The following is a 19,237-nucleotide window of genomic DNA, read 5'->3' as shown; positions in this document are numbered from 1 at the left end:
TTATGCAAATCTTTAATTAGCAGCAAAATTGTCAGTTTTAGATCAAAGTGCAAACCAAGGTTTTTAGTGTATATGGCTTTCTATTTTGTTTTCAAGATGTTTTGATAAACTACTTACATGTGCCTGACCTGCTTGTCAAGCTGTACAGCCATAATGTTTCATAAGTAATTATTCAGGAAAATACCAAAAGGGAAAGAACTGAAACCACCAGAAATCCATAGTTCTAAATAAATAAATAAATAATCTCGTTATAGGAAATGCTGTTTACAAAGCAAATTGTATGCAAAATGAGAAACATAGATGTGTCAGTAAGGATACAAAAAATATTAAAATCTCATTGTTAAAATTGGTATTTTATTGGGCTTAATTGAGACTAAAAGCGTGGAGTAAAAATCAGTACTCTTTTATTTGTTCATACGTTTTATTTGTATTACATCTTCATTACAAGAAAAGTAACCTGAAAAATACAAATCTGTCTGAAGTACTCATTGATAATGCAACTCACAGAAATATCAATCATGCAAGCAGAAATAGTGGATAGTCCAGAAGAAGAGTGCAGCCCCTTCCTAAGAATACAATATGCTTTTGCCTGCTCACAGTCATACAGAAAATCCCCAGTATTTTAACTCATGTGTAAAATCTCTATCATATTATTTTGTACAAAGTGTATGAGAATATAATGTAATAGGCTGTGCGAATGCTAGCTCCATACATTTTCTCCTAGCATAAACTTGAAGTAATGAAAGTTAGTTTAGAATTTACAACTGCCCTGTTTATTTGTAGGGCAGGTAGTAACTATATAAACTGGTTACCTCCTGCCCTCTCAAGTGCATGTATCTTAGGTATCTCACCATACATAATTTTGCACTCACCTACAGTTAGACCTTCATATCTATGCATGCTCAAGTCCCATTTTTCTTATTGGCAGCATGGCCATGTGCACATGCCACCATTAAGAAAAAGGGGGGCTTGTACTATCATAATTTGGTTAGGTGTTCACACATCTCAGGTACACCAGCATTATTTGGCACTGGACTGGTTTTTTTTTATCAGACAACGATATTCATATGTTTTCATTGTAATATTTTTAAACAAATTATCCCTTGCATTTGTTCAAGCTTTGCTAAACAACTAATCTCATAATCACATTTGTTAACGAATTCACATTCAACTTTACTGTATAAAGTATTTACACTACACTTTGAGAATTTTCAGATTTCCACTAGTTTGCATAATGGATTGCAACTTGAGTATTGATGAGGTCCACCAATAAGATAAGATGGCAGAAACAGATTTTTCAAACACTATAGAGAAAGAGCAAGCTTTAGTAGCCTCAAAAATGAACTGTTTACGAAACAAATAAATACATGGTTATGTCAATTCTCTCGACTGGGATTTCAATGCTTGACAGTATAATATATCAAGTAATAGTTTAGTGCAAGGCATGATCAGAGCTGCTGTTTATCATGCTGCATCTTAACCTGTGAAGTGCAAACAGTATGACAGACAACCTACAGTACAAGTGTGTCATAACTGTACCGTATGAGTTATGGAGTTTTTTGCAATGTTTACAACATGCACTGATCTTTCAAGGCAGCAGCTATTGCTTTGAACAGCATTTCTGAGGACCACTGGGACTGCACATGTGGAGGAGAGAATGGCAGTTACACTGTGTCCACTGAAAGAGGAGATGCTGATCCTTCCTTTTTCAGAAAAGCATCAATCGAAGTACATGCTTCAAGAAAAACTTCTTCTGGTGTTCCTTCTGCATTTATCTGTTTTAAGAAAAGAGAATTGGTATCACTAACATCAACAGGGAAACCATTCTGACAATTTAGTAATTCCCTCCTAACTGCAAACAGTGAGGAGTACCTACAGCAACATGCTAGCCAATGGCCATACTGGGCAGAATGACCAGATGTCCTCCTCTTCCAGGACATGTCCTACGTTTCAACCTTCTGCCCAAGAGGCTTTTCAAAATGTCCTCCATTTTGAGCATAATGAAGAAGCATGAATTTACATTTATGTGAGTGTTTTTAGCTTTTAGTTTAACTTGTATGTTTTTCTTGAATGCCCTACATTTTAGAGTGCCTTGTCCTCCTTTGGGGTTGTGATGTCTAGTCACTCTGATACCTGATTGATGGTGTTTTACTCTACTTCTGGAGGGCACCAAGTTGGGGGAATATTGACTTATGGGACTCAAGAGCAAATGGAGCCAATGAGCATTCCTGAGGGAATGCTCAAGGTTTACAAAAGCAAATTAAAGAGGGGTCAGAGGATAAAACAGTACAATTGAGACTAAGCATGTTGGATAGTAATGGGACACATGAGCAGGAAAAGAAAATCAGCAGGGAAGGGCATCGAGAACGAAATGCCCTGCCTGGAAGTAATATCATAGATGATGCTTTTCATGTTTTCTTGCAGGTCAAAGATTAGTTGGTCTATAGTTGAGTGAATAGTCTATCAATAGTCAATAAGTCTTGTATGATAATAAACTTGAAAGTGTAACAAGGCAGATGTGGTCCAGGTTGCTGCAGACTAAAGGTATCCTGTTCAGCAGCTCTTCATTGGGATTTTTAAAATTATGCCTGCCAGATTCTGGATAAAATCTCTCATACAGCTTTTGGAACATGATGTTTAGACATTAAGTAGTGCAATAGGCTGTAAAGGCCTGCCAATGAGTAAAGCTTCCTCCCAATATAGTATTTATAGAATTTAATTTATTTTACCTGGGAATACAAAATCAGGATAACTGAACATCAATGTGAAAAAAATACTGGAAATAGGAAGGAGGTTTATCACTGTGCTGATAAACCCTTTTCTCTTCAGCTGAGCATTTTGAGGTTTGAAACCTCACACATTTGTACAGAAAGGTCTCCCAATATTCAGAGCATAATTTATGCTTTCCAAAGTAGCTGAGTTAACAGTCATAATAGCAATGGCAAAAAGGGTGGGATGAAGGAGGGGAATTAATATTTTCCCCTGTTTTCTCATTTTGAAGTATTAGCATAAGGTCACCTAAGGATTTTTCAATCTCAGTGTTGTAGGGATTTTTGTCTTGCAGACCAGATGTTCGAACTCATTTTTATTCATTTCCAGAGTGGAATTTTGAGTGGCACTTGCAGAGTACTACAGTGGGTTATTCAATGCTTTTAGTTAAATGAAGAATAAAAAGAAGGGAATTCCTATTACAAGTTGCAAAAGTGGTGTGCTTATTCGTGAGTTCAAGAAGCCCCATCATTTTTGTACTTCAGAAAAGGAATATTTATTTTAAATGTTTTAAGCATTGTATCTTTCAGTTTTTGGTTTACTCTTCTTATCCTCTCCTACAGTTACTGCTCAATTGAATTAAGCGTTTTTCATCTTAGGCTTTTCATAAATAGACAGTCTCTCCATATAAAGTGGAAGTGGGTTATTATAAAAACTGTGTATTGGAGAGAAAGAGATGCAGTAAATATCAGTCAAGAGCCAAAGAATCCCTATATGGACATTCAAATGTTTTGAGCCCCACTGCTTCATACCACTGTAGCCTGTGTTATTCCTTGAAAATCTGGTCCTGAGGTCTGGGGGTAGCTTGCAGTGGCATAAATAAAGAAACGTGATGGAGCATGAAAGACAGCAGGCAGAAAATAATGGATAAAACCTTTCATGTGTGTGCAAAGCACTTTCCAAAGCAGGCGCTTTGACAGTTTAGAATATGCAAATCTTTTTTCCTGGTTCTCTGCCAGTTACTATGAAATGAAATGCCTTCATTGACAAAGAGAATCCTTATGAACTCTACATCAGATTTGGTCATATTTCTTTCTGTTTACTTGGATATTTTCTATGGCTCTACTACATCAACTTGAACCTCAAAGTTGTTAATTGTTTTCAGTTTTAGTAGTGATAAGAAAGTGAAAGTTGGGTGGTGGATTGCATGTGCATGAGAGAGAGAGAAACGAACAGCTGCAAAAACATATCTGGAGCACAGATTTTCTCAGTATGGTTCATAGTAGGATTACTATGTAGCTGTAATGCAGGGGTAGGCAACCTGCGGCCCACGGGCCACATCCGGCCCGGCAAGGGGATAGGACCGGCCTCCGCCCTGTCCTGCTGCTGCCGCCGCTGCTGCAACCTTTGGGCCATCCGGCAGCCTCCTCCTCCTTTTCCTGCGCCTCTATGTGCTTTTTCTCCGGGGTCGGAGTCAGCTCGCAAAGAGCAGCTCCTTCTCTTGAGGGAGCCTGGCAGGGGCTGGCCAATAGCAAAATGGCGGGGACGGGGCTGTTTCCAGCTCCACTCTGCCACTGGACAGCCTCAATGAGGAAGAGAAACTTGGGAAGAGCAGGAGGATACGGAGGAGGAGGACCTCTGGCCCAGAGGGAAGGGAAAGAAAGGGCCATTTCCCAAACCCTTTGGCTCTGAAAATGAGCAACAAGAGGAGGAAGAGGAGAAGAAAGGAGGAAGGTGCCATTTCCAATATGCATTTCCCCCTGGATTAATTTTCCCATGTACGTTTCCCTCTGGATTAATTTTCCCATGTACATTTCCCTCTGGATTAATTTCCCCATGCTCCTTTCCCCCTGGATTAATTTCCCCATGCTCCTTTCCCCCTGGATTAATTTCCCCATGCTCCTTTCCCCCTGGATTAATTTCCCCATGCTCCTTTCCCCCTGGATTAATTTCCCCATGCTCCTTTCCCCCTGGATTAATTTCCCCATGCTCCTTTCCCCCTGGATTAATTTCCCCATGCTCCTTTCCCCCTGGATTAATTTTCCCATGCTCCTTTCCCTCTGGATTTAATTTTCCCATGCTCCTTTCCCCCGGGATTAATTTTCCCATGCTCCTTTCCCTCTGGATTTAATTTTCCCATGCTCCTTTCCCCCTGGATTAATTTTCCCTTGTACATTTCCCTCTGGATTAATTTTCCCATGTACATTTCCCTCTGGATTAATTTTCCCTTGTACATTTCCCTCTGGATTAATTTTCCCATGTACATTTCCCTCTGGATTAATTTTCCCTTGTACATTTCCCTCTGGATTAATTTTCCCATGTACATTTCCCTCTGGATTAATTTTCCCTTGTACATTTCCCTCTGGATTAATTTTCCCTTGTACATTTCCCTCTGGATTAATTTTCCCATGCTCCTTTCCCCCTGGATTAATTTTCCCTTGTACATTTCCCTCTGGATTAATTTTCCCATGTACATTTCCCTCTGGATTAATTTTCCCATGTACATTTCCCTCTGGATTAATTTTCCCATGTACATTTCCCTCTGGATTAATTTTCCCATGCTCCTTTCCCCCTGGATTAATTTTCCCTTGTACATTTCCCTCTGGATTAATTTTCCCATGTACATTTCCCTCTGGATTAATTTTCCCTTGTACATTTCCCTCTGGATTAAATTTCCCATGTACATTTCCCTCTGGATTAATTTTCCCATGTACATTTCCCTCTGGATTAATTTCCCCATGCTCCTTTCCCCCTGGATTAATTTTCCCATGCTCCTTTCCCCCTGGATTAATTTTCCCATGCTCCTTTCCCTCTGGATTTAATTTTCCCATGTACATTTCCCCCTGGATTAATTTCCCCATGCTCCTTTCCCCCTGGATTAATTTCCCCATGCTCCTTTCCCCCTGGATTAATTTTCCCATGCTCCTTTCCCCCTGGATTAATTTTCCCATGCTCCTTTCCCCCTGGATTTAATTTTCCCATGCTCCTTTCCCCCTGGATTAATTTTCCCATGCTCCTTTCCCTCTGGATTTAATTTTCCCTTGTACATTTCCCTCTGGATTAATTTTCCCATGTACATTTCCCTCTGGATTAATTTTCCCTTGTACATTTCCCTCTGGATTAAATTTCCCATGTACATTTCCCTCTGGATTAATTTTCCCATGTACATTTCCCTCTGGATTAATTTTCCCATGCTCCTTTCCCTCTGGATTAATTTTCCCTTGTACATTTCCCTCTGGATTAATTTTCCCATGTACATTTCCCTCTGGATTAATTTTCCCATGCTCCTTTCCCTCTGGATTAATTTTCCCTTGTACATTTCCCTCTGGATTAATTTTCCCATGTACATTTCCCCCTGGATTAATTTTCCCATGCTCCTTTCCCCCTGGATTAATTTTCCCTTGTACATTTCCCTCTGGATTAATTTTCCCATGTACATTTCCCTCTGGATTAAATTTCCCATGTACATTTCCCTCTGGATTAATTTTCCCATGTACATTTCCCTCTGGATTAATTTCCCCATGCTCCTTTCCCCCTGGATTAATTTTCCCATGCTCCTTTCCCCCTGGATTAATTTTCCCATGCTCCTTTCCCTCTGGATTTAATTTTCCCATGTACATTTCCCCCTGGATTAATTTCCCCATGCTCCTTTCCCCCTGGATTAATTTCCCCATGCTCCTTTCCCCCTGGATTAATTTTCCCATGCTCCTTTCCCTCTGGATTTAATTTTCCCATGCTCCTTTCCCCCTGGATTAATTTTCCCTTGTACATTTCCCTCTGGATTAATTTTCCCATGTACATTTCCCTCTGGATTAATTTTCCCATGTACATTTCCCTCTGGATTAATTTTCCCATGTACATTTCCCTCTGGATTAATTTTCCCTTGTACATTTCCCTCTGGATTAATTTTCCCATGTACATTTCCCTCTGGATTAATTTTCCCTTGTACATTTCCCTCTGGATTAATTTTCCCATGCTCCTTTCCCTCTGGATTAATTTTCCCACGTACATTTCCCCCTGGATTAATTTTCCCATGCTCCTTTCCCTCTGGATTAATTTTCCCACGTACATTTCCCTCTGGATTAATTTTCCCATGCTCCTTTCCCTCTGGATTAATTTTCCCATGTACATTTCCCTCTGGATTAATTTTCCCTTGTACATTTCCCTCTGGATTAATTTTCCCATGTACATTTCCCTCTGGATTAATTTTCCCTTGTACATTTCCCTCTGGATTAATTTCCCCATGCTCCTTTCCCCCTGGATTAATTTTCCCATGCTCCTTTCCCTCTGGATTTAATTTTCCCATGCTCCTTTCCCCCTGGATTAATTTTCCCTTGTACATTTCCCTCTGGATTAATTTTCCCATGTACATTTCCCTCTGGATTAATTTTCCCATGTACATTTCCCTCTGGATTAATTTTCCCATGTACATTTCCCTCTGGATTAATTTTCCCTTGTACATTTCCCTCTGGATTAATTTTCCCATGCTCCTTTCCCTCTGGATTAATTTTCCCACGTACATTTCCCCCTGGATTAATTTCCCCATGCTCCTTTCCCCCTGGATTAATTTCCCCATGCTCCTTTCCCCCTGGATTAATTTCCCCATGCTCCTTTCCCCCTGGATTAATTTCCCCATGCTCCTTTCCCTCTGGATTAATTTTCCCACGTACATTTCCCTCTGGATTAATTTTCCCATGTACATTTCCCTCTGGATTAATTTTCCCATGTACATTTCCCTCTGGATTAATTTTCCCATGCTCCTTTCCCTCTGGATTAATTTTCCCATGTACATTTCCCTCTGGATTAATTTCCCCATGCTCCTTTCCCCCTGGATTAATTTTCCCTTGTACATTTCCCCCTGGATTAATTTTCCCATGTACATTTCCCCCTTATTTATATATTTCCCCCTTATTTATTGATATCTGTCAGCTTTTGAGATATGGGCCTGAAGCCGAGAGAGTGTGACTTTCCAAAGTGTCTTTCTGTGCGTTTTTTGTCCTTTTAATGCTGCCTTGTTGTGACAATGATGGTGGTGGTGATGATGGTGATATTGATATCAGCCAGCTTCTGAGGCACAGCCAATGCAAGTTGCTCTGATTTTTACAAACTCATGCCCAGTGAAGAAAAACCAAAGTCCCTTGACCAAGTACACACTTCTGAGAAGTACAGTTGAACCCAAGAGCAAATCACTTCTTGTTAAACCAGCTTGACATGTTAAATATGCATAGGGACCCATGTTCAGTGTGAAACCCAAAGAGTTTGGTTATGCAGTAAGCCTCTGAAATATGCAAGAGGCCATCTTGAGTAAAGCCATGTTCAGTGCCCAAATGTGCTGTTTGGAATGGGGGGAGGGGGGTTGGCCAAAAGGAAAGTACATTTCTGTCTGGGAATAATGCCCAAATGTCCTCCATTTTGATCATGCCTAAGAAACATGCATTTATATTAACATTTTTTAAAAAGCATCAATTTTTTTGGCATGTCCTCCATTTAAAAATGTGTCCTACATTTGAAAATGTTGTCCTATTTTATTTATTTATTTATTTATTTATTTATTTATTTATTTATTTCGCTTCGGACCCCCCCAGTTGTCTGAGGGACAGCAAGCCGGCCCCCGGCTCAAAAAGGTTGCCTACCCCTGCTGTAATGAGTTCAAAATGAGAAATATGTACCATTCTACCTAGAAGTTAGCTTTTCAAAATGTAGCTGTGAAAAAGATATGACAGTGGGTACATTATTGCTTTGCTTTGTAGGGTGATCTTTAAAAAGCTATTGATCGATACATGGAAGTAAAAGTTATTTCACTGGTTTATGTAAAGTCCTGTATCTGTATTCTTCAAAACTGTTTAACTCTGTTTCTCTTATCCAAATATTTTCTTTTGTGCTGCTCAAAATTAGGGCCACAACTTTTATTTGATTGGTTGATTAATTTAAAATATTTAGAGTTCTCAAAATGCCACGCACACCTCTGGTCAGTTAATTGGTCAACAGATTGTATTTTTAAAAATTACAAGTACTTGTTAAATACGTGTACTTTTGTACTTACAATAAGCTTAAGTCAAATGCTAACATTAAAGAGGCATTTTCTAACAACAAAGGGTTGGATCTGGACCAAGTTGCATTTGGTTCAAAGTAGTATATTGCTTCTCCCATTCATTTCAGTGGAACCTATGTTCAACCAACAGTGTGAATTGATGGGGACTGGAATACAGAGGTGAGAAGTGTCAGGTCATGCACTCTTTCCATACTCTGACACCATGAACCAGCTAATGTGGGTGGTAGGAAGAGAGACTGGCTTTTTCTTGTGCTGCACTGCTTCATTTTCTATTCCTGTACCGATGTGACATGACCAGGTTGGTACAGAGGGATAACTCAATTCATGGGCATTGACAGGAGAAGGGCTGCTTGGGAGCCTACTGATCCCTGATACTGGCAGATACAAAAATAATTGGCAATCCTAGGTGAATGCCCCTAATAGCACCACCTCTCCACTTGCAGAAGATGACCTCCATTCCATCCCAAACTAAATCTGTTCTTTTTTTCCCTTTACAAGTATTTCCCCCCCTCTCAGACCAAATTTATATACAGTTGGCCCTTAGGATCTGCAGATTTTGAATCCATGGATGCCGATGCAATAATATATTAATCATCCTGCTCCATATTATTAAATTGTGGTAAAGTGAACACAGAAATGCTAAAGCGTGCACATTCACATCACTGCCATATGAGGTGCAATAATCCACATTTTTTTTGCATTTGTGGGAGGTCCCGGATCTGAACCATCATGGATCCAAAGGGTCAACTGTAGATCTAAATGTGTGACAAGAATACTGTTAGCCCTATATATCCACAGATTCTGCATCCATGGATTCAATGGCTTGAAAATATATTTTAAATCAAAAAAGCAAACCTTGATTTTGTCATTTCATATTAGGGACATAATTTTATTATGCCGTTGTACATAATGGGACATACCAAGGGAACATAAAATTGACTTCAGAGTTCTTCAGTTAGGTGATGGACCTACTTGCATCACAGAAGGGTTAACATCTATTTCAAACTGTTAGATCTAACCTTGTTCTGCTTGTGACTATTTGTGGTATTCTGCCTTAAATAACTCCATGTGCATGCTGACAAATGTATGAGAAAAACATACCTGAAATAACTGTCAGCTTCTTGAACAGAATTTGTAAGGGAAGGAAACAAAAACGGTCCAGTTCTGAAGCTTGGACAACTTACTTTAAACACTGGGATTCTGTTTTCATAATACATCATCACTGGCTCAGCTGATTGGTAGTACGTTTCAATGAGCTTCACGATAGCTTCAGAATTATCATCAAGGCACTGGCTGCTTTGACTTCTTTTCAGAAGGCGACTGCTCATTGTCTTTGAGGAACAGTCCATGCAGAGCAAGAGGGATGGGTCCCCAACCTGAAGGAATTAAGAACAGGAATTGTGTCAGAGGTTTCCAAGGCTAGATGCTCCCCCATTTTACTAAATATAATAGCTGATTACAACACAGTGCTTGTCCTTCATGGGTTCATTTCGGTATGTAAAACATAACACAGATTTTTTCCAGACGTGATTCAGACACATGGCTTACTGCCTGCATCTGTGTATAAATCTTCCCCCAAGGCAAGTTTGTCGTTTTGTCCCAAGATGATGGTAGTGTGCTCATGTTCACCCTCAAATATCTGAACTCTCCTTCCACATTTTGTCTTCACAATAACACTGTCAATCAAGTTGAGAGAAGTGACTGAGCCAAGATCACCTAGTTAACTTTATGGCTCTGCATGGATTTGGAAAAGTGGATTTCCCAAATTCTCTGCTGACACAGTACTCTACTAGCTTTCGATATATGTACCTGGTATCTTGTGTGTATGCCTTCTCTTGTGTAACAGCACACAACAGAACTGTGACTCAGTAGTAGTGTGATTATACATGTGAAGTGCTAGAGAATGGGATATCTCTATTAAGGTAGTTTGCACATTTAACCACAGTCTCCAAAATACAATCAAAGATGGCTTCAGAAATTCATGCTTTATTAACATTACTTGCCAAGCCACCTGAGCAATGTGTAGCAGGCTACAGCTCTCAAATGAAGAAACCAGTTTTCCTGTGAAAACCTTCCCTATCTTTTTAAGTAAGTATGAAGAAAATAAAGGAGAAAAAGTATATCGTGACACAATTGTAGCTGTTGGTGGCACTGCTTCAATTTGATAGTAAATCTGGTTCAGGAAAATAGCTGCAAGAAGTTTTTTGTTAATTCAAAAGGCAGATAAGAGAATAAGGGTTCAATCTGTGCATTCCCCTTCAATGGACTGGGTTTACTCCTGGACTTAGCCCTGAACTTGGATACTCAGGTGTCTGCAAAACCCATTCCTAGAGAGTGCATGCCTTGGTTTCATTCTGATTGGCCTACTGTAAAGCCCTCTATGGCAAGCTGACTTTTAAAACTTCTGTTTCAAAATTAACTATCCCAAACTGATGAGGACACAAGCAAAAACAAAAAAGTATTTTTTATTCAAAACCACTTGGGAATGGCTCTTAAGCAGGAAGCTCACAATATATATGGAGTGGCCACAAAAATGTCAGGCTGAACAATATGAGGCCAGTTTTGAAAGCTGTCTTGAGGAAGGGGTACTGGAAGAATTTATAGAAAAGAGAGTAATGATAGCTGAATCTGACCAATGATCTTTGATTTCTGCTATGGGCAAGACAAAAAGGGAACTCGGTGGAAAAGAGTAGTCGTAAAAAGTGATATAATCTAAGCTGAATGCAACTCTAAGGAAGTTGAATATAAATTGGGCACACTTTTAGCACAGTAAGTCAGAGAATCTCAAAAGGGCAAGTGCACCCAGCTGAAATTGCACCATCAAACAGCAGATATGACTGAACTGTATCCCAAAAAAAAAAAAAGGCTTTGTTATCAAACTTTTGAATACATCCAGCTGCGTGAGCATTTACTCTGTTCATTTTTAAAGAAAAACATTTTTAGACTTGCCTTTCATTCCACCAAAGTTAGTGCCTTCCTAAACTAAAATTTTATGTGCTTCGACTGTTCATCTCCTACCATCCTCCTGTGCAATGAAGCAATATAAGCGTTTAACTAGAAATTCAACAAGTGGAGCTTTTCATGTTGAGGATCTGCATGCTGAGAAAAACATCATTTTGTGATTTTCTATTTTTCACATGGCAGTTAAAAAGACATAGAAGCCCTGCCAGGGGGGAAAAAATAACTGTATATCCTACTGTAGACTGATAATTCCAAGACAGCTAAAAACCAAGTTCTTAATTGACTTTTTAAATTTGTTGCCTGCTTTACTTTATTGTACTCTTTCCTGTATTGTTATGTATTATGTATATATATTATGCTATTATTTCTTATATTGTACGCCATGGGCAGGTTTACTTTATTTTATTGTTTGTATATACAGCGCTGTGTAAATCTACAGCGCTATATAAATAAAGCATAATAATAATAATAATAATAATAATAATAATAATAATAAATTGGAAGATAGGAAACTGCCTTAACAGAGTCAGACCACTGGTTTACCTAGTTTGGTATTATCTATATCACAGGCAGGCAAACCTTTGCTTTCTAAATGTTTTGAAGTACAACTCCCATAACCCCACCAGTATGGCCAGTGCTTATGAGTTTTGTTGTTCAAAACATCTGAAGGGCACCAGCTTGATCGACAGTCAGAATGTCAAACAGGAATATTTTCCAAGCTCTTGGTAGAGAAGCCAAAGAATCAAACCTGAGATCTCTCACAGCTCTTCTCCATTATATGTGTGCTTACCTGGTTCTCAAACTCTTCTGCTTGCTTCATCTCCTGGGGAAAACCATCAACCAGGAATCCTGTTGTATCTCCCATATTGGGAAGTATAGCTTCTTTCAGGAGCTCCATAACAATATCCTTAATTGAAAAATGTTTGTTTAGGGCCCTCTCTGAAAGGTGACATGTCTTAGTATGAAACACAGACCCCATATCCTCATCCCCACCTATTCCAGCATTATCTCTTCAAACACATACTGTGTGCCCATCTTAATCTTCTGAAGCTGCTCCAAAGTCCTCCAAACTACTACTACTCAGCCCAAACATTTTTACAGACAGAAACATACTAAAAGGCGATAGTCCCTAAAGCGCTACTGTATGATTAAAAATTTAGATCTGAGGCAAGCAACAACCCATGGTCTGGAAAATGCATAGGCCCCTCACTGGACATCACAGAACCACATCCCTCCACGCCCACAATTACTTTTGAGAAAAAGTTTACAAATTTTCTTTTTACTCACAATGCCTCTGCCTTATCTGCATGGAAGCAACTTTACCATATCCTCCCAGGTTATTTTAGTCCAAGAGGGGCCCCTTTCAACACCAGAAAATGTACTTGAAGTTTTGAAGAAAGGTCTCCATCAACTTAACATAACCTAGTAGGCCCCAAATGTACCATCCCCCCTCACATTCCATGGGGGATGGAGGTATTTTAATAATTGTTTAAAGCTTAAAAGAGGAGGACTTGGGTGGCATAAAAATAGTCTTGGCATTTCTTATAGCCTGCAATATACACTTTCCTTCCCTATGATATAATAGGCTAACATTACAGGATCCAATAAAATAATGCTACAGAGAACCTCTTAAGTAACCTTTGTGATTACAACAAAGAATCCTATTATGCCTTAAGGGCTGCTATACTTATTTTAACATATCATGAAGGTGCCCAAGGTATCTTTCCCTATTTGAGATTAAACTTCTGAAACATGTTGTGGAGACAGACATATCATTTCCCTGAGATATGGTCATTCAAAAATGTGGCAAAAGCAGCTGAACTATCTTTCCCAACTTTTCCCATCTGCATCTTCTCTGCTTCCATGTTCATTTGTGATGAACAGGTTCTCTATCACAACCATCTCATCTCTGGAATCACAGCTTACCCCTGGTACCAGCTTGCCAGTTTCCATGGAATCTCGGATGATCTTACTCCTTTCTGTTAATGATGACATTTCACGCTGGATGAGCTCTTCCGTGGACAGATATGTGAATCCATATTTCTGTGCTAATTTCTCACACTGTGTTCCTTTGCCAGAGCCTGGGCCACCTTCACAGGTAAGGACAAATAGAATCAGATCACTACAAGGCCAAACAATGGCATGTAAATCAGTGAGACTGATGATGGGAATCCCTTGTGGATTCACCAAGCCTTCAATGTTTTGCTGAATTATTAAAGCATTTGCAAACTGTTTTTCTTTTTTCCTTCTTTGGAGGAAAGTGAGGAAATAAGGATAGGAGTTGTTTAGAACAGCTGGGAATGGTGAGGGGTGGCAATTTTTGTGTAGGGGATACAGAGGTGTTGAGTTCATAGTCTTACTTTGCCATAAGAGGACCTATGAAGAGAGCAGGTAAGAGGAAGGGCAGGGTGACTACCATAGCACACTACACACATTTCAATGCTAACTAACCCCCATCCTCATGAGGGAGCCCTTGAGCCGTCCATCACATCCTTCTCTGTTTCCCACACTATATTTCAATGTTCAATCACATGATTATCTATTCTCCTGCTGTACCAACTTCTTTCTTTCAGTTAGTCTCAAAGGTGCTACAAGATCCCTTTGCATACCGATCTTCTAGGCCAACAAGGCTATGTTTTTTTAATTCCATCACAGCAATAGTTAAGGCAAAATTAATCAGATCATTTTCCTACTTTTAAAAAATAATCTAGAGCTTGGAAAAGTTATATTTTAGGACTACAATTCTCAGAATTCCTGAAGGATCCTGAGATATAAAGTCCAAAGAAAATCTTGGCTGGCATTCTGTTCAATAATTACATTTACTGACACTATAATTATATAAATTCATTTTTACAACCATTGCACTATTGAAATGACCTAAAGCACACACCCCAAACTACCTTTTAAACCACACACTTACCCAACGATAGAGGAATTTCTGAGGTACTGTAGAGTTGGGTAGTAAGCAATGGCATGTCCAGCCCTCTCACAGTAGTAAGGGATGGTGTGACAAGCAGCTATGGCAGGACCTTGTAGCAGTCCTACAATGCCAGGGGTAGGCCACCTTTTTGAGCCGGGGGCTGGGTTGCTGTCCCTCAGACAACTGGGGGGCCGAAGCCAAAAAATAAATAATTAATTTTTTTTTTTAAAAAAAATTAGATATATAAATAAACCAGGACAAATGTAGGACAAAATTTTCAAATGGAGGACACGCGAAAAATTTTTGCTGATTTTTAAAAAAATGTTAATATAAATGCATGTTTCTGAGGCTTCTATACACAATTGCCCCCAAAGGCCCCGGCGGCAATCAGCAGCAGGACCAGGCTGGGGCTGGTCCCAAGGCCTCGCCGGGCCGCATCCGGCCCGCGGGCCACAGGTTGCCTACCCCTGTACAATGCTCTCCAGTGCTTCAGAATTTCCACCGTTGCATGACTTAAAAGGTAGATTTTTGAGGAATAGCATTGGGAGACATCATAGTTACATGCATCACCCCCATCAGAAACCTTAACATAAGCTTTCAAATAGCAACCTCCTTGTGGCAAAGAAGAACTGTTTCTAGGCAAGCAGTTTTGCAAACTGGATAACTGAGAGACCATTATCTTTTTCTGTTTTTTCCAACCTTAGGCCTGAATCCAATTGCTATTCCTAACTAGAGTAGACCCACTGAATGAATGGAACTTAGGAAGTCACCACTCGTGTAAGTTCTATTAATTCAATGAGTCTACATTAGTTAGGACTAACCACTGGACTTGTCCCGGAGTGATTGACCCTGGTATGCATGGACAAGAGGGAACTTTCCTCAACATATCTCACATTAAAACATGGTTGTACAATCTGCCATGCTTAGAGATGCCATTAGTGAGTTCAGGTAGCACTGTAGCAAATGTGTCACAAGAGGCCATTGCTGACAGACTGTTTAGGAGCAGAAGCAGAGGAAGAGAAGCATAGCATGCATTTAGAACAGAATAGGATTTTTTAAAACAATAAACCAAATTGATTGCAGTGGAATGGAGATTGTTGGCTGTAGACCAGCGTGGGAATGGCGACGCACTGCAGATGTTGTTGGACTGAAACTCTCAGCAGCATTAGCATAGCTAATGGTGAGGAATGCTGGAAGATGCAGTTCAACAACATCTGGAGGCCACAGAATTCCAGCCCAGCTGGAAACAATGGCTCAGTGTAGTACCTTTCAAACCAACAAAACACTTGTCCATTGGGTTTGTAAACCTCTCTACAATAGCCTTCATACTCGTCCCTGGAAACAAATCTACTTAATAATTTATCCTGATGGCAACTATTTCATATGGCAGTTAGCAAAAGGATAGATTATTATCTTTTGTGCATTTATTTGTGACCAATAAGATACTCATTCTTTAACTACCAAACACTTGCAGAGAAATGACTGTATAGGATTGATGGTGGCAGGTATTGTCCACTACTGTCTTGGACACCTATATTGTAATGGAAAGCCAGAAACTTGCAAGCATTTGAACAAGAAATGGAGAACAACAGAGAGGAGATGGTTAATTCTCACCTACTGCATGTCTTTATGATTGTAAAAAAAATGTCTCTTTTATAGAAATAAGGAACCTGATATAAAGCAAGATCTAACAGGTTTTTTAATGCTTCTTTCATATTTTTCACAATAATGACAACTTGCATTTTACAAAAAAGGAAGCACAAAATACGTCTGCTGAGTGATAAAAAGCTCCAGAGCCCAACCAGTGCTGTAGTATTATCTTCTCCTTCTAATTCCTTTCTTATTCCTCAATGTAACTTTTCTGTTAGAGAATACATTTCCTATTGTTTCAAGAAGAAACAAAAGATGGAAACCAAGGACAAAGTGAAAAGGCTTTCATGTTCCAGTATATAAAGTTGGACCCCAAGGTGTGTTGACACTGATGTCCATAAGACAACTGATGTATTCCTGAGGCCCACTCAATTCTGTCATCCTTTGCTGTTTTACTCTGCCTTGTTGCTAAAGGATCAATAGGACATCCCTTTTCTTTCAGGGAGCATCTTGAATGAATGAAATGAAATTTTATTTCTATACTGCTATTCCTTGCAGATCACAGCGGTTTACAAAAATCACCATCAAAAAACACTTCACACATCAACCCATAACCCAATAAATACAAAAACCCACCACATCAATTTAAAAACAATACAAAGTATCCTAAAACATTTCATACAATCATTAGCAATCTAAAACCAATTAAAACAATACAACAAATTAGCTGGATCAAACAATATGCACAAGGGAGAGAAAGGATAACATCAAGGTACATGGGGGAAGGCTTGACAGAAAAGAAAGGTCTTCAGATTTTTCCTAAAGAGATCTAGGGAGGTTGCTGAGCGGAGCTTGTCGGGCAAAGAGTTCCAGGTCTGGGGGGCCACGATGGAAAATGCCCTTTGTGAAGAAGACACAAACCTTGCCTTAGGAACTCTTAATAGATGTTTTCCGCCCGATCTGAGAGTGTGGGACGGACTGTATGGGGAGAGGCGGTCCTCCAAGTACCCTGGGCCCAAGCCATTTAGGGCTTTATATCTTAACATGGAATGACATTTGAGTGCAATCTACATATACAGTTCCACTGATACCCAGCAGGACCTACTTCCAAGCATTCATTCAAAAGAAATGAGTATAAATAAAACCTGGCCAATATTCTGCTTCAGAACAACACCTACATTTAGGCGGAATGAGATTATTGCCTTAGGCTACAGATGCTTGGGATGGGCCCAATCTGCTGCTAATGTGATGGAAGCCGCCTAGCTGTTCCTCCTTAGCTCTCTATATCTTCCCCCCTTTTGTTGAACAGGACTCAGTATGCTGTTCAGTTTGTCTGTGCATTCTATACTAGTCTGCTGCCTCAAGTATGGTGGAGGACACCAGCATTGAAGTAGTATGTGCATAATGTAAGTATATTTCAATATAGCTATGTGCTTTCATGTCATTTCTATCTTATGGCAACCCCATTATAGCCTGCTGTTGCTGCTTTTGCCTTTAAGTCATTTCCAACTATGGTGACCCTATCATGGCTTTCGTTGTTGTTGTTGATATTGTTGTTTTGGTTGTTGTTGTGAGATTTATTCAGAGGTGGTTTGCTCTTGCCTTCCTCTCAGGCTGAGAGATTACCTGTGGGTTTCCATGGCCAATGGGGATTTGAACCCTGCTGGCTCATAGTCAATTATTCACCCCCTACCCCACACCTGCCAGGTTATGCATATCCATATAAGCTCTACAAAGCCAGGAAAGTGAAAGCTAAGGCTATGTGTATTTTGCCTCTGTTTTTCAAGCCCACATTCAAACAAGGAAGAGTGAGCAATATTTCAATATCATTATCATTATGTCCCCCACATGGATTGTGATCCCCAGATAACTGCATGCAGCAAATTAAGCGCTCTTCCTTCTCAATAAGAGAACCATCCTTGACGTCGCTAATAAAAATTTCATTTTGGAAGCTAAGCAAGGTTGAACATTCTTGTTACATGGATGGAAGCTCACCAGGGAAGCAAGGACTCTTCAGGTAGGGCCAGTAAAATAATTATATGCCTGAAGCCCTGGAGAGCCACTGTTGCCAATCAGAGTTAACAACACTGACCCAGGTGGACCTTGGTCTCACTTGGCATAAAACAGTTTTCTATGTGTCTCTGTTCACTGCTGTGCACCTGGTTCTCAATATAGTTTCAAAACTACATGTGCTTCTTCTTCATAGTCTCTGTGAATCACATTATGGCTTGTTTTTTTTAGCTAGGCAAGATTTTTGGTGGTAGCTCTGCCCACCCTATATAGACTGAAGATTCATGCTCATTTACCTCAGTTCCTTCTTGTCCACCGTGTTAGCAGTATCTTGGAACCTTCACTTCAATCTTATCTACATTCAGTTTTGAGATCTCATGCAATACTCACTTGTATGCATATGCACTTGTTGCATTGTAATAATCCCCTATAAAAATGGCTTGCATTTCAATAGGATATATGAAGTTTCTAAATGTAAAAATATAAAACTGACCATATTGTTCAGCATACATCTGATAGCTGCAAAGCATGAGGAATCCCATAAGACCATGTTTCCTTTGCAAGTATCAGACATATCTACAGAGAATACTAAATGTAGAAGCTTATACAAGAGCAACAGGTTAGTGGAGGTAATTGTATGAACTCATACTAGGAATGCTGCTGCTGGGAGACTAGTCCTGAAGCATGAATAGGGCTACCAGTTGTCTGCAATTTAACTCTTCAGAATATAACTCGTTTGCACTAAGCCTGGCACAGTGGAGCCTCCAACTGCTCCTAAAGCCTGAACAATAAATAGCATACAAATGTTCTGAAGATTTAACTCAGCTGGCGCACATCTCCACATGAAGGAATGGGAAATATCCTTTCTTAAATGAGGAAAAGGCAAATATTTATTGCAGCATATAGATTATTATCCCAGCTAATCCAACAGCTCTGAGTGGAAATTATTCATTGAAACCCAGTTGACTAAAGATTTAACACACACATCAACAGTA

General features: G+C 39.6%; 1 protein-coding gene across 2 annotated transcripts in view; it reads right to left on the bottom strand.

Moving 5' to 3' along the window:
• Positions 1–387: 387 nt before the first annotated feature.
• The window catches only part of LOC149316437 (adenylate kinase isoenzyme 5-like), a 122,954-nt gene continuing 104,104 nt past the window's right edge, over positions 388–19,237 (bottom strand). For both annotated transcript variants that reach the window (XM_089515476.1, XM_089515477.1), the window contains 4 exons: positions 13,649–13,812; positions 12,513–12,629; positions 9,946–10,137; positions 388–1,775 (listed from right to left, as the gene is read on the bottom strand). In XM_089515476.1, the coding sequence (XP_089371602.1) occupies positions 1,665–1,775; positions 9,946–10,137; positions 12,513–12,629; positions 13,649–13,812 (584 nt within the window). In that variant the 3' untranslated portion in view covers positions 388–1,664. The remainder of the gene's footprint in view (positions 1,776–9,945; positions 10,138–12,512; positions 12,630–13,648; positions 13,813–19,237) is intronic.

Source organism: Sceloporus occidentalis, unplaced genomic scaffold (assembly GCF_023333645.1).
Source record: "Sceloporus occidentalis isolate IW3139 unplaced genomic scaffold, rSceOcc1.0.p SCAF_3, whole genome shotgun sequence".
NCBI lineage: Eukaryota > Metazoa > Chordata > Lepidosauria > Squamata > Phrynosomatidae > Sceloporus > Sceloporus occidentalis.
This window is presented reverse-complemented; position numbering and strand designations above follow the sequence as displayed.